The sequence below is a fragment of the Formica exsecta genome, unplaced genomic scaffold (assembly GCF_003651465.1).
Source record: "Formica exsecta isolate Colony F162 unplaced genomic scaffold, ASM365146v1 scaffold2, whole genome shotgun sequence".
NCBI classification, from domain to species: Eukaryota; Metazoa; Arthropoda; class Insecta; order Hymenoptera; family Formicidae; genus Formica; species Formica exsecta.
In genome coordinates, this window is record NW_021849297.1 from 710,407 (window position 1) to 727,025 (window position 16,619).

The 16,619-nt window shown below is 40.3% G+C and overlaps 1 protein-coding gene across 4 annotated transcripts in view; it reads right to left on the reverse strand.

Annotated features, from left to right (window-relative positions):
* LOC115234269 (homeobox protein homothorax) overlaps positions 1-16,418 on the reverse strand; it is a 403,166-nt gene extending 386,748 nt beyond the window's left edge. For all 4 annotated transcript variants that reach the window (XM_029805219.1, XM_029805218.1, XM_029805217.1 and 1 more), the window contains exons 1-2: positions 14,613-16,418; positions 586-839 (exon numbers count right to left, since the gene is read on the reverse strand). In XM_029805219.1, coding sequence (XP_029661079.1) covers positions 586-839; positions 14,613-14,627 — 269 coding nt within the window. In that variant the 5' untranslated portion in view covers positions 14,628-16,418. The remainder of the gene's footprint in view (positions 1-585; positions 840-14,612) is intronic.
* Between the last annotated feature and the right edge of the window lie 201 nt (positions 16,419-16,619).

The window sequence follows — 16,619 nt, forward strand, 5'->3', positions numbered from 1 at the left end:
AAAGAGTGAAAAGAAAGTCGTCTTCCTTTCGAAAGCGCAGGAAAAAATCGCAGCGTCTTGTCCGTTACAATGAAATTGTTGAGGCGGGTCGTGTAAACGGATTCAGAAAATCAAATGGCCACGACGAATTTATGTGCATTTCAAGCTCGTCCTGCGCTCGCTCTCGCACCTGCTTCCCGCCAAAACATCTCGCTTGTAAAATAGGATATTTATCAGCGCATATTTTTATGCAAATCTCTCAAACATGAAATAGGTATGTAGGTAAATAGCAGGCACGATAGAAACAGATTATGATAAGTATAATCATCGACAATTACCGCGATTGTGAACGTAATCGCGCGCGCGCGCATTTATACTCAAGCTCATGCAAAGTTATGTCGCACAAATTAGAGGATCGTCGTAACGGCGGCCCAAAGTGCGCATAATTTCCCGATAAGCCGCATTTAGAAGCCACGTAACGCGCATGCAACCGTCGCTCGTTATCGCGCTCGATAGACTCATTTCATCCGATCGTCGGTGCTTCGCGCTTCCGGCACAGATATACATATATGTATACAGGAGAGAAATAGGGAAAATACTACTCACCCGTATATAGCGTCCTTGTCGCGTTTGTGGACATCGGGTACCGCGGAGGCCGCGGCCGCGGCTGCTGCCGCCAGAACGTGCTGTGGCGGCTGGGGCGGTGGGTACTGGGGGTGAGCCGGACCCATACTACCGAGGTGTGGACTGTGATGGAGACCGGGAACGCCGCGGGCATTACCGTGTGGATCGTACAGCCCTGCGCCTCCACCGCCACCACCGCCCTCGAGGTAACCCCCGTGCAGCCCGCCATCATCGTACTGTAATCATAAAGTTACAAAATTAAAATATACATACAAATTAAAATACATACATAAATATTGTGATGTTGCAATTTTTTTCTATATTAAATATATTGGATATTTATTTCCTTCTCTCTCTTTTTCACTACGGATTAATCTAAATTAAAGAATATTCCTTGCAATTATGCGCTACTAATATTATAATTCTCGTAATATATTCTCGATATAAGCCTCGAGAAAAAACAAATTTCTATCTTCTATAATCCATTGTAATTTTGAGATAATACTATTATAATATTTCTTATAATAAAATGTTTACAAAAGTAAAATTAACCTTTAATTTTTATTGCACGTGGAATATTTATATTAATGCTCGATTGTATATAATTTTTTTTCAAAAGCAAGAAATAACGTAGGTTATAAAGGCTTAAATATAGGTGCTGTCTATTTTGGCGTTGGCTCATAAATTTAGAATCGCGCGTTTATAACGATTGACGCAAGGACTCTCGAAAAGAACACGTTGGAAAACGTTGAAAAGGTGACACGGGGCACCGCTAGAATGTCACGTCTTTTTTTAAGCAAACTTGTATCAATCATAGTTTCGCGACTTCATGTTCGTGGGACAAGAATCAGCTGGTCGCTTCTAAGGACACTGTATTTTAAAATCAAATGCACGACATAAAGTGTCATATGAATTGATAAAAAATACGTTTAAAAAGACAATAATTTCAATCATTTTAATTAACTAGCATATTTTAATTCTTGTCTTTTTCTCAAAAAAGCTTTTTCACATTTAGATATTTTCAAACAATTTATATTTAAGATAATAAAAGAGTATTTTACTGTCACAAGAAAAATTGATTTATAATATTATTATATTTAAAAAGGCGCAAATACACCTATCTGACTTTTTGTATGGAATCACGACATAGTCAACTTTTTCTTTGCCATCGCTGTCAGAGAAAAATGTAAGATTTAATCGCCGCGGGAGAGACAATTAATTACATACCATCGCGTACGACCGGTAATAAATAACCGCGTATTCAATTACTCCTCTAGCAGCGCCGATCTACCAGAATACCGCAAAAAAAGGGCAAGACCTCGTGATTTCTAGCAATAAAGTTCTCGCGCCGATGCAAAGCTGATGGATGACGGGCAAAAGTGCGCTAATTGCCAGACAAATTCGAGAGCGCGGCGTATCGACAGGGTGCTTGACGAATTGAAAGCCTGGAGACCCGCCTCGATCGATCGCGATCGGTCGGTCAATCGGGAATGGTAGCATTGATTTTTCGTCCAAGTCCGCGGTTTGTGCCACGGCCGCCTGCGCGGGAACGAAAGCAAGCCGATTATTATCGTTAATTGCTTAATTCTAGCGTCTGGCTCGGAATGCCGCGCGTAATTCCATTGCGAAAACAAGTAGCGACGGGAATTCGCGGTTACCTTCCCAACCGAAGGAAGAAGGGAACGTGTTCCATACAATCCGGAAAAATGTAATTCTGTTCGCTACAAAGTGACATTGCAAAAATATCGTATACCATCTGCGTTTCGTTAAATTTAATTTGCGCAATTCCGTCGTATGATGGGGCGACAGAAAAGAGTTATCAACTTGCACGATTCGGTTCTACTTGAGCGAGGAGAAAAAATATGCCGATCTAAAAGAATCTCGAGGGATGCGATTATAACTGCTACTGCAATACAATGCTATGGAAATATCGGGAACACATATTTATGCCAGGCTCTCGATTAATTTGATTTACGCTCGCACGTCAAAATCGCGATGGAATTGCGAAAATTACATGACGCGAATCGAATGGGCCCGCTATCGCGTTTTAATTAATCCGATACGCGCATTAAAGTCGCCTCGAAACAGAATGAGCAAATATGACGAACCGGTTAAAATTCGATCTTTCCAACTATGCGCAATGTTTTTCTTTTCGTATCGCCAAAATGCGGCGATACAATGTTGCGAAAAACCGATCTGAGTACTGAATTAATATCGATAATATCTTCATCATCGTTTCATGAATATTTACATCCCTGAGAGCTCGACATATCTCTTACTTGTTATATAGACAGTTTTTATATAAAACATTGATTTCATATCGAGTTAAAGACATTGTACTAATTTTAAAGGATTTTAATAAAAAGATTTTAACATTATTCATCTTTTTTAATGCGATCATTAGAGAGCTAGCATTATTTGTCATAAAAATATTTTTTTTTAAATATATTTGTACAACGTTATATGAACGCGCGATAAATTATCCTCCGGCTAACATAGAATAATTTCACTTTGCGATTTCTCTATTCATATAAGCACGCAAGTTCCATTTATTCGCGAAAAAGGAGGTAAAAGTATCTGGTAGCGCGCGGACATGTCGCGTCTAGAATGCGAATCCCGCCGTGCCGAGGACTGAAAAAGGCCATGAACAATAATTCACCGTCACGACGGTATGAAGATATCACTTGACGACCGAGCGGAATATCTTAAAGGGTAGTAGAAAGAGTGGGGTGAAAAGTTCCCCGTCTCTCAAGACACGATCATGGGAGACTTGCGACAAACGTCTACCGACGATGGAGCCCGTCGTCGTCGTCCTCGTCAACGTCGCCGAGAAGACTCGCCGATTCGAAAGCATGCACGCCATATATACAATACAATCGCTATTTGCAGACAGTCCAGTGCTAATTTGTGACCGAAATGGCGAAGATGTTACAGCATGACGTCGCGACGATATTAGACTGTCACCGAGACGTTACGAGCGATGAACCGGCTTGACGTGAAAAAGATATTTCCGGAAGCGAGAAAATGACGAGTGGATTTTATAGTGGACCGTGTTAATACTTATAGTGCTCCTACAGTAAATTATTTCTCCACGTCTCTTTTTCTCATCTTATTAAGTAAATTTAATTCAGTTAATTTCTCTTTGAGCGCACGATCAAATATGTTATACTACCGTGAGATAAACTACGAATGTCACATGAAAATTCATACGACCCCTTAAATGCTGAATTATGTTGCGCGTAACGTTCGTCTCAGACAAAAATTGAATAATGCATCCTAAGACTAATATACAAATTTGTCCTGTCACAGGGGATTAATGCAAGATGCGAGAATTCCGACGTATGGAAATGACGTTTTTGCGTAAACAACGCGCGTGTACGGAGAGCTGTTTCGATTTCGCACAACCGGCTCTCGGCAGGCCCGAGAGAACCGAGGGAAATTCAGTAAAGCCTGATAAACGACCGCCATTTATAAGTAGATAGGTCAAGGCAAACGCTTAAGCATCTCGGTATAAATTGCAAAAAAAAAAAAACGCTGAGGAGAGAGAGATGCGGGGGAGAAAAGGTGGACAAGACGCGGCTCCGTAATACTGACGATTATCTTCGGGTGAAAATATAAATCGGCAGAATACATCGCGATCCCCGGCGGATCACCCGCGTGGATTCAGAAAATTGCCGAGTGATGGAGGTGCCGCCGTCGGCAAATTTCGCGAGCCGACGAGGTAAACACCAATAACCCGACAACATTGGCCCTCCGTCTCTATATCTTTTTTCTCTCACACTTTTTCACTCCTCTTCTCTTTTCCCCTAATGCACCCCGCCTCTATCTCCGTTGCACGGCGCACAGCCGGCGTTGAAATCAATTTCAGAATTGTATAACGTATCGCGCGCGAAGAAATATCGGAGGCGTCCTACCCAGCTATTAATCTCTCGCGAGAAAGGCGTAATGCGAGAGAGATTTCACTGAAAAGATTTCAAGGGAGAATAAAATCCATCTTTGGCATCGCCAGGCTCGTCATCACATTTCGAGAGATATAACACTACCCGAATAATTCTTCACATAAATGTTATTTTTATTAAGACCGGCAATAATTAAATATGTGTATACACTGTAACCACTCGGCAGAAAATAACGACCTTCAATATCATCAAGATATCGCAGAGGAAAAGACGAGACTGTTGATGACGTTTGACGGCGGAGCAAGCTCGTCTCGAAATCGGCAAGCATGTTCGCGAGCTCTCCACGTCAGCCATAATGTTTTATTTCGAAACAAACTTTTACGTCGAAATTTTCATTTGACATTTAGTGTCGGCATGAAAATAAAACTCGTTCACCAAGGGGGAGAATCGTCTGGCGTAAAATATATAAACGAGAGATAGATAGATTGATTATTATTTAACACGCCGCGAATAAAATTTACAATTTATAATAAAACTTTCGTCGATGCGTATCGATTGACGACATTGTACTACTTACGGACGTTTTCGCTGTCAATATCGTAAAAATGCAACCAACATTTCGAAAGAAAAAGTCTTGTAAATATCTACTTCTTTGCGAACAATATAAATATTCGAAAAATACTGTCCAGTATCACTTTTTTATTTATAAAAGACTTTTTCTCCGCGATATTTCTATTTCGGATTCGATTCCGAAATATTTAACATTTTTCTTTTCATCATTGCACACATAAAAAATTATGCGATATATATAATATAATTATCATTACATGGCAGTAATTAGTTCCTTAGAAATTCAATTATCTTAAATACTTTATATAAAATCAGATAAAGTTCCCGTAAGACAGTTCGCGCCTTGTTATCTTACCTCTATCGCTTCTCTTATTGCGTTAGAATAGAAAATCCAACAATGTAAATCGTGGCATAAAACTTGGAAGTAACCCTGAAGTGGTTACGCTATGAACGTCACGTTAAGATAAAACGTTTTCTTTATAATGATGATTATATAATGTTACACATCTTGTAATACACTGCCCTCATCTTTTTAGTTTTCAAAGACGCTTAATCTGCCAATTCGAAAAAGAAAAGTATAAAGACGATAGACATATATTTTTACTTTAGTTTTAATTTCTTTTATCTGCATATAACTATAAGTTAAAAAAGTTGAACGTTTTCTTTTCCCAAAACTAGAGACGAAAAGAATTAGGAATTCTCAAAAAATCTGGAATATCACCGATATGTCGCGGGTTGACAAATATATGTATATATAAACTAATATAAGTTTATTTATATATATCTCTCACATAATCTCTTTCTGCGCAGAGTGATCGAATTATAATCGTATTTATCGCCAGTCATAATCGTTCTTCTCGTGGATTAATAAAAAAACAACGTTCGCGGATTCGTCGACTCGCTGTCATCAATGATATTCCGGATTTTCTAAAAAAATTCCTAATTCTTTCCGCATAATTTATAATCCCGGGAAATGAAAATTTCAATGGCTACCACAAACTCAATTCGCAGATAAAAACTAAACGAGAAGAATTTTTTCTTTTCTGTTACAAATTGACAAATTTAAGCATCTGTATCTTCCGATTGTCATATAATATTACATCTTCGAAAGCACGATATTACGCTCGAATTGCGATTTTTAGCTACACATACACACATATACATACACACACACACACACACACACACACTTTCTTTCTCTCTCAACGCCGATAAAACTATCTCGCGCATTTAAAAAGTATTTTGACAGAATTTATGTGTTAACATTTCGGGGGGCAATCGCGGCGACGATGCGACTTGAATTATCACGATCACATTTTTGGAGAAACAGAAACAGGCGGCTCGCATCGAGCGGCTCCAAATCGCGGGCATCGAGCCGAGTTAGGCCCATTTATCTCGCGCATGAATATGCCTCCTAACGACTGTCCAGACGAAAAAGGGGGGAAAAAAACACGGCGCGCAACGACCAATGGGGAACGACGAGAAATCGATACGACTTTAATCCGTAGGCTAAAGGCCGATATCCGCGGCAATCGGGAGAGCGAAAGTGATTGATGGATACCCATAAATACATAATCACAGCTCATTCGGTGGCGGTACAGCGCCGACGGACGACGAAAAATCGGGTACTCCTCGTCGTCGAAGAATCGTCCGTTATTCACGGTCGGAATTTTTAATCCGAGACGCGCTCTCGCCTTGTTACACTGGTTCCCTCACCAACATGTACGCGCGACTCATACGAAACGAACGCACTTCTTCTATTCATTTTCCTCATAAATACAGTCGGTTACTTCGCTATCGAAACGAAATTCAAAAGAGTCACAGAAACATTAATTCCAAATAATATGAAGATATACGGAAAAAATTGACCCCCATGGAAAATACAAATAACATTTCGTTGAAATATAATTTTTTTAACAGGCTGTGTGTGTGTGTGCACATCACAATGCATATTTAAATTAATATAGAACTTGTATTACTAATTTTCCAAGATCCAGAATATGAAAGTTCATAAAATGTTTCGTGAAATGAAAAAAATTTCTTGTAGCTTGAAATCTTTCCACAATAAATTTCAAAAAGAAACTTTGTGATATGCAACAGAATATTGTAATAAGTAAAAAAAAGGCAACTCAGAAATTCAATAAATAAAACTCACAATCATACATTTCTGAATAATTTCTGTCACTAAAATATATATTGATAGTTTTAGAATTGTCTGTATATAACGAATAAAAAAGATTAAAAATTGGTAAAACAGCAAAATCAATTTAATATTTATCGTATTTGCGATTATTTGAATTCCCGATACCTGTCATCGTTCACAGACTGAAAAGTGACCAGGTACCCGACGTTCCTTCGGTAAGCACGCGAATCTGGCATTCGAATATTCATCACATCACGTTTCATCAATATTTTGCAATCTCCGACGGGGTGTTAGGTCGCCGAAAATAAAAATCATCTGTCAAAGATCGAGCTTTGCCGTGGATTTCGCTTTCTCCGTTTCTCCGATCCGCAGAAATTCTCCGAGCTACACGCGAAAGAATTTCGCGACTCACTGGAGCGGGCACTCACGCACGCACGTTTCGGCAATTTTCGAGCGCAACCGGGACCGAAGAGCGCAGCACGAAGCAGAATTGAGCGGTAAAACACGTGCGCTCGATCCTTTTTGCACAATCCTACTTCGATTGAGACACCCCGCTACCGGACGCAAAAACATGTTATTTACCCAAAATCATCTATACTCATTATATCCGATTTACTCGGAACTATTCACGTCGCGAAGCGCAATTAACACTTTGAGAACGGGGCACTGATATTTATTCATGGCAATGAGAAAAAAATGTGGCGCTCGACGCAAGTTTTTTCATTTTCTGACGTATTTTGACAGCGTGAGAAATCAAAATAATTAAATTTTTATCCTGATTATAATACAATTAACACCAAATTAAAACCAAAATCTATAATTCAAAAGCGTTATATAAAAAAAGATACGAAAAGATTCATCTCGCTAGAAATTAAGAAAGAGAAAAAGGAATCTTACAAATATATCGAGCCGCACGCATCGCGATGTGTCACACGCGCGAAGAGTATAAATATGCGAACGATTATCGGCGCGCGAGAAGCGTTGCTTTTGTGCGGAGAGTCAGTTATCGGAATCAATACGACCTCTCTTTAGCACCGTGCATTGAATGATCAAGAAGTGTCAATACGATCGAATTTAATCCTCAACTCCTTCGCTTCAGCGATCGAGTCCACCACAAGTATTTCGCATTTGCATACGACGGAGTAAAAATTATTCGAATATATTCCTCGTATCTCGACAAAACGAATTAACCGCGAGGAATTCAAGAAAATACAATTTTTTAGAACAGACCGAGTAATATATTCGCGCACACATACATGCACATACAGAAACATTTATTCGTTAAATGTCAAATCTATCGTAACAATTTTTAAACGAGACAAGTATTAATGTGCAGCTCTTCTCTCTCGGAAGTTGCATATTTTGATTTGCAACAATCTCTTGTGAGATGTTGCTCTATCTACTTTAGTATCTAAATGATAGCAGAAATAAAAACTTTATCTATCAATATGTCATATAGTATATATAAAAAAGAAAGTTTATTCCTATTTCGCGTCATTTTAGCGTTTTAATTTACAATTCGTATTTATGTATAAATAATAGTTATAATATATTGAAATATTTAAAAATGTGAAACTCAAAAGCATGTCGAAGAAGAAAAATGTGACAATATACATCCGACGGTCAGTAACGTATCACATAATAATAAAAAATGACAATCAATAGATCAACAAATACCATATGACAAGTAAAATATTTAAGAAAGAAAATATATATGTTTAATAATTTATTATAAATTCTCGCGTTTTATGTTCATAAATCTTAAAAATTTACTTATATTATCCAAAAATCCAGAGATTCGACGACTGCATTTCTCTCATATATTTTTTCTCTACATAGATATAAATATGCAAATCACATCTTCAACTTCGCGCGCGATACTTTGGCAGATTCCACGTAAGCAGATAAAAGTCTATCACGAGACAGAGATTTTATACGAAAACGACAATTGTCTCCAGCAATTCTTATTTGTCTGTTGCGTAAACCGTAAACGCACGAAACTTAATCAATTCCCCGAAAAGAAGTAGCCCCGACTATAAAGCTTTCCGTCTTCGTTTGCTGGTGAGAAATGACGTTTGTATCGAAATAATCTCCCTTCGAGAATCGCCCGTCGGGGTGAATATAAAGCGACGGTGAATTTTTTTATTTCCAATCGTTGTTTCATTTACACAACTTTATGTTAATATTTCGTGCAGACTCTATCATCCGTCGGCGGATTTCATGGAGAAAGATAACTGACATGCATATAGATTTTAATCACAAAGTGGAACCTTTTAAAACAGAAAGAATGAAAAATTCATCACGTTATATTAAATTTGCGATCTCTGTAACGCGATGAAATTTAATTGCTAGCTTGGATGAAAATGACGTCATCGAAACTTAAATATTAAAGCCATTTTTGCTAACGCAATTATACAAAGTTGAAAATGATAATGTGCAATGCTAAAATAAATTTTAACGAGTAATAAGAAAATCTGGGAATTCAATAATTTTCGAAAGAAATAATTTACACTTATTACACTATATCATATAACGATAGTGTGTAATAATTTAGTTTTGAAAGTTGTAGAATGACTCGAGTTCACGTCGATCTCGGCGTTTAAAGTGCAAAAAATAAAAGCTTCAACAATCGCACTTAATTGAATTATCATAGAGACAACTATCTATTACCGAGATAATTTTGCAATTATTTATTACGTTAACGCGCGAATAATGAAGAAATAATACGTCTAACTCTTGACACATTAGAAATATTTACGAGACACGATGTGAATGGAAACGTATTTCGGAATAGCGACGTCTTTCATCATTGAGGACAACAACGGAGTGTCAATTTGCCGCTTGTTTTAATTACGCGTTCGCAGAGTGTCATGCGTGTTTATCATCGCGACTTGACTGGATGAGAGAGCTACAGTCTGCTCTCTTTCTCTAAAATTCTAACACACGTAATCGTTTTCAACACATATAAGCCCGAAATGCTGGAGATAATATTCGAAAAAATAATCATGTAGCAAATATTCAACGAGAAATCTACATTGCCATATAAATGCACTCGAGCGAGGATTTCTCGCGGCTGTTTCCGAAATGTTGTGACCTCGACGCAAATTCTATCTCTCCACTCGAATTTTGTCGGTCCCGTATTATTCGAGAGAAGTCGACGGCGACGAACGCGAGGCGTCATCTCGACTCACAATCGAGGCCAGAGGAAATTTACTCCCCGGTGTTGTGTTATGATTATCGGTCGTAATTACGCCGCGGTCAAAGTCGTCCGATTACGATGCTTATAATCGGCACGTAAACACGAAACGGGCCCGCAACACTCGCAACGGTTATTCAACGCTTTCTATCTCTTTCTCTTTGTATCTCTATCTCCCGTCTGTTCGCATCCGTGCGAATCGGCGAAACGTCCGAATTTCGCGCGCGAATAAGAAATTCGCTCTCGGCGAGCCCGCAAGCAACCCTTTTGTGCGACCGTCTCTTTCCTCGGACGTCGCAGTCGCGTTGTAAACGGCGTTACAAAACGGTCGTGGCGACATGTAAATTTTCTTTCGACACGACGACGATATTGTAAAAAACGTGCGCTCGATCCTTTTTGCACAATCCTACTTCGATTGAGACACCCCGCTACCGGACGCAAAAACATGTTATTTACCCAAAATCATCTATACTCATTATATCCGATTTACTCGGAACTATTCACGTCGCGAAGCGCAATTAACACTTTGAGAACGGGGCACTGATATTTATTCATGGCAATGAGAAAAAAATGTGGCGCTCGACGCAAGTTTTTTCATTTTCTGACGTATTTTGACAGCGTGAGAAATCAAAATAATTAAATTTATTATAATACAATTGATTATAATACAATTAACACCAAATTAAAACCAAAATCTATAATTCAAAAGCGTTATATAAAAAAGATACGAAAAGATTCATCTCGCTAGAAATTAAGAAAGAGAAAAAGGAATCTTACAAATATATCGAGCCGCACGCATCGCGATGTGGCTCGACGCAAGTTTTTTCATTTTCTGACGTATTTTGACAGCGTGAGAAATCAAAATAATTAAATTTTTATCCTGATTATAATACAATTAACACCAAATTAAAACCAAAATCTATAATTCAAAAGCGTTATATAAAAAAAGATACGAAAAGATTCATCTCGCTAGAAATTAAGAAAGAGAAAAAGGAATCTTACAAATATATCGAGCCGCACGCATCGCGATGTGTCACACGCGCGAAGAGTATAAATATGCGAACGATTATCGGCGCGCGAGAAGCGTTGCTTTTGTGCGGAGAGTCAGTTATCGGAATCAATACGACCTCTCTTTAGCACCGTGCATTGAATGATCAAGAAGTGTCAATACGATCGAATTTAATCCTCAACTCCTTCGCTTCAGCGATCGAGTCCACCACAAGTATTTCGCATTTGCATACGACGGAGTAAAAATTATTCGAATATATTCCTCGTATCTCGACAAAACGAATTAACCGCGAGGAATTCAAGAAAATACAATTTTTTAGAACAGACCGAGTAATATATTCGCGCACACATACATGCACATACAGAAACATTTATTCGTTAAATGTCAAATCTATCGTAACAATTTTTAAACGAGACAAGTATTAATGTGCAGCTCTTCTCTCTCGGAAGTTGCATATTTTGATTTGCAACAATCTCTTGTGAGATGTTGCTCTATCTACTTTAGTATCTAAATGATAGCAGAAATAAAAACTTTATCTATCAATATGTCATATAGTATATATAAAAAAGAAAGTTTATTCCTATTTCGCGTCATTTTAGCGTTTTAATTTACAATTCGTATTTATGTATAAATAATAGTTATAATATATTGAAATATTTAAAAATGTGAAACTCAAAAGCATGTCGAAGAAGAAAAATGTGACAATATACATCCGACGGTCAGTAACGTATCACATAATAATAAAAAATGACAATCAATAGATCAACAAATACCATATGACAAGTAAAATATTTAAGAAAGAAAATATATATGTTTAATAATTTATTATAAATTCTCGCGTTTTATGTTCATAAATCTTAAAAATTTACTTATATTATCCAAAAATCCAGAGATTCGACGACTGCATTTCTCTCATATATTTTTTCTCTACATAGATATAAATATGCAAATCACATCTTCAACTTCGCGCGCGATACTTTGGCAGATTCCACGTAAGCAGATAAAAGTCTATCACGAGACAGAGATTTTATACGAAAACGACAATTGTCTCCAGCAATTCTTATTTGTCTGTTGCGTAAACCGTAAACGCACGAAACTTAATCAATTCCCCGAAAAGAAGTAGCCCCGACTATAAAGCTTTCCGTCTTCGTTTGCTGGTGAGAAATGACGTTTGTATCGAAATAATCTCCCTTCGAGAATCGCCCGTCGGGGTGAATATAAAGCGACGGTGAATTTTTTTATTTCCAATCGTTGTTTCATTTACACAACTTTATGTTAATATTTCGTGCAGACTCTATCATCCGTCGGCGGATTTCATGGAGAAAGATAACTGACATGCATATAGATTTTAATCACAAAGTGGAACCTTTTAAAACAGAAAGAATGAAAAATTCATCACGTTATATTAAATTTGCGATCTCTGTAACGCGATGAAATTTAATTGCTAGCTTGGATGAAAATGACGTCATCGAAACTTAAATATTAAAGCCATTTTTGCTAACGCAATTATACAAAGTTGAAAATGATAATGTGCAATGCTAAAATAAATTTTAACGAGTAATAAGAAAATCTGGGAATTCAATAATTTTCGAAAGAAATAATTTACACTTATTACACTATATCATATAACGATAGTGTGTAATAATTTAGTTTTGAAAGTTGTAGAATGACTCGAGTTCACGTCGATCTCGGCGTTTAAAGTGCAAAAAATAAAAGCTTCAACAATCGCACTTAATTGAATTATCATAGAGACAACTATCTATTACCGAGATAATTTTGCAATTATTTATTACGTTAACGCGCGAATAATGAAGAAATAATACGTCTAACTCTTGACACATTAGAAATATTTACGAGACACGATGTGAATGGAAACGTATTTCGGAATAGCGACGTCTTTCATCATTGAGGACAACAACGGAGTGTCAATTTGCCGCTTGTTTTAATTACGCGTTCGCAGAGTGTCATGCGTGTTTATCATCGCGACTTGACTGGATGAGAGAGCTACAGTCTGCTCTCTTTCTCTAAAATTCTAACACACGTAATCGTTTTCAACACATATAAGCCCGAAATGCTGGAGATAATATTCGAAAAAATAATCATGTAGCAAATATTCAACGAGAAATCTACATTGCCATATAAATGCACTCGAGCGAGGATTTCTCGCGGCTGTTTCCGAAATGTTGTGACCTCGACGCAAATTCTATCTCTCCACTCGAATTTTGTCGGTCCCGTATTATTCGAGAGAAGTCGACGGCGACGAACGCGAGGCGTCATCTCGACTCACAATCGAGGCCAGAGGAAATTTACTCCCCGGTGTTGTGTTATGATTATCGGTCGTAATTACGCCGCGGTCAAAGTCGTCCGATTACGATGCTTATAATCGGCACGTAAACACGAAACGGGCCCGCAACACTCGCAACGGTTATTCAACGCTTTCTATCTCTTTCTCTTTGTATCTCTATCTCCCGTCTGTTCGCATCCGTGCGAATCGGCGAAACGTCCGAATTTCGCGCGCGAATAAGAAATTCGCTCTCGGCGAGCCCGCAAGCAACCCTTTTGTGCGACCGTCTCTTTCCTCGGACGTCGCAGTCGCGTTGTAAACGGCGTTACAAAACGGTCGTGGCGACATGTAAATTTTCTTTCGACACGACGACGATATTCAATTCAAATTCACCGGCTGCGGGGATCCGCGCGCGCTTAAGACGAGACTCCTTGCCTCTCTCGAGCTGCGAGGCTGTTTTATAAATTCACACACGATGCCGATGACTCCCGAGGGCTCCCTTTATAAGCAGTATCCGCAAAAACTCGATCTTCCTCGAATCGCGAAACGAACGAATCACGACAGACACTCGATCACTTTCGCGTAACAAGAGTCTTATTAAAATGCGACATTTAGAGAAGATGGAATCTTTCTACAACTTATGGTATTTTCCTTCTGAATTTCACTCTCGTGATATTGCTATTTAAACACTTTTAACACACTCGTCTGCAACAAATATTTATGGATATTTCAATCCTATACTTTAAATTAAAAATATCTAAAATATTTGTAAAGAGCACAAATCGATTTTACACAACTCGCCGCGAGTCATCTCTGCGGCCTATCGACTATTTCGCCTAACATCGCGAATAACTAAGGGGCAAAAGATAAATAAATATATATATATATGCCAAATGTATAAAACGTACCCTTGGCTGCGCCATGAACGCCCTGGCCGCGCCGGGGAACTCTGCGTGCTGAGCCACCGTAGCGGCTGTATTTTCCCACAATGTAAGCAAGAGAGCCTCGACACTTCACAACACTTTCTCAGCACTATTGTAGCGCGATCTAAGCCTGGCGCTCGGACGCGCTACGCGACGCTGAACTTTCGCGGTAAAAGGTTAGGTTGTCCGACGGATAGAGATCGAGAGCGAATTCCAACCTCCGTCAGCAGCCGACGGTCAAACTGAAAGATGAGTTTCTCCCTTTTTCTTCTTTTTAGAATAATCGAAAAGAATACTCGATACGCGAATTTACACGCACTCGTTTAAGTCTAGAACAATCGCGTTCCGTCGGCTCGCTTGTATTCCGCTCTGTCTAAATCTTTCTCTCGTTTTCCGTTTGTCTTTACTAATTTCTCTCGTTCTCTCTTATATCTCGAAGAGCTCAAGAGAGCGTCGCTCACAACGAGACGTGTAGCCGACGTTGAATTTAGATAATAGCGAACAAGCGTCAGCACAGCTCGGTGGCAGGTATCGCTTGCGATAAGGCTTCTGCGACGGTTACGACGAGGGCTGCGGCCGGATGCACGTGTTTCCACATCGTCGCTGATGACACCACCGCGGTCGTTCCGGGACACAGTTCGGGTGTCAGAGCGCCTCCCGTCAATTGCGCATATCACGTTTGCACGTTGCGCGCGGGCACGTGCTTCGTCTCGAGAGATATGTTGAACGACGATGAGTTTTGGTCGATTTTGGAAGGAGATAAGTATCAACGCGGAGAATGATATACCTAGAGCGGGAGTTTGGCGCGCGAGGCGATCGCGGGACCTGTCGGCCGAGCGTGCCACATGGAGATGGCGCCGGGATGTCTGTGGCAAGTAGCGCGAAGTGAGCCGTGATTGTGTGATCCGAAGTTTGTTCTCACATCCGACACCCGCGATACGATAGAACGCGTCCTAAAGAGACGTCCTGTTTTTCTATATTCACTGTTTCGCGCACCAAGAACTGATGATCACCGATGATGTCACTGACAGAACACGTTACATCCTTCGATACTCAAAGACGAGACGAAATCCACAATGACGCCCGACGACGAAGACGACGACGACGACGGGCGTCACGACTTAACACTATTTCACCGTCGCGGCACAGTCAACCGATGTGTTTACGCTCGCACCTCGCGGATGCTCCTCGCGGATGTATTTACGTGAGACGCGCGTGACGCACGACAGTGTGGCAGCTGCCCCGCGATACGTATCTTCTTCCAACTTGTCGCGCACAATCTATAAAAACCGGATCGTGGAGCGATAACGCGCGCGCGACGTTACGACGAATACTACGTACACGGATACGACGGAGACGGAGACGGAGACGGAGACGGAGACGGACGCGGACGCGACGCGACGATGACGATTCGGCGCGTTAACTGTGTTACACGACGGGTGCATACGATATCACCATAAAGACCGTACGGACGCGAGTCGAGAGAGGAGACCGCGCGAGCGAGTGATGTCCGCGAGACGTCGGCGACCCTCCTCCCTGACCGTGACTACTACTGCGTGTGGCACTCGTAACTCCGGCGGACAGAAGGTGGTAGGTTCGTAGTGTGTTACACGTAGCGGCGGGCGCGCGGTCGAAGGCAGCCACGGGGATATGCGTGTTTCAGGTTTCCCCCACGAAAAAGCAACCGGGTGTAGATCGCACGGGTTAGAGAAGAGCGGAGCGAGCGAGCGTGGAGAGTAGCGCCTAGCGCGGTTTTAGATCCTGCGCCTTCCGCAGTCGTTCGCCAACTGTCAATCAGCGCCGCGCTACGCCGTAGAGTGGGAGACTCGCCGCCACGCCTACGGAACGCGGCCAATGCGTCTTCGAGACCGCCCATCGGGATCGGGCGAGAGAGTGCGTGGTCCAGCGCCGCGACGGCGAGATTGCGAACTACAGAATCCTCCGCCATCGCTACACCACTACCAACGAGACCGCCGACGGATGACGACGACG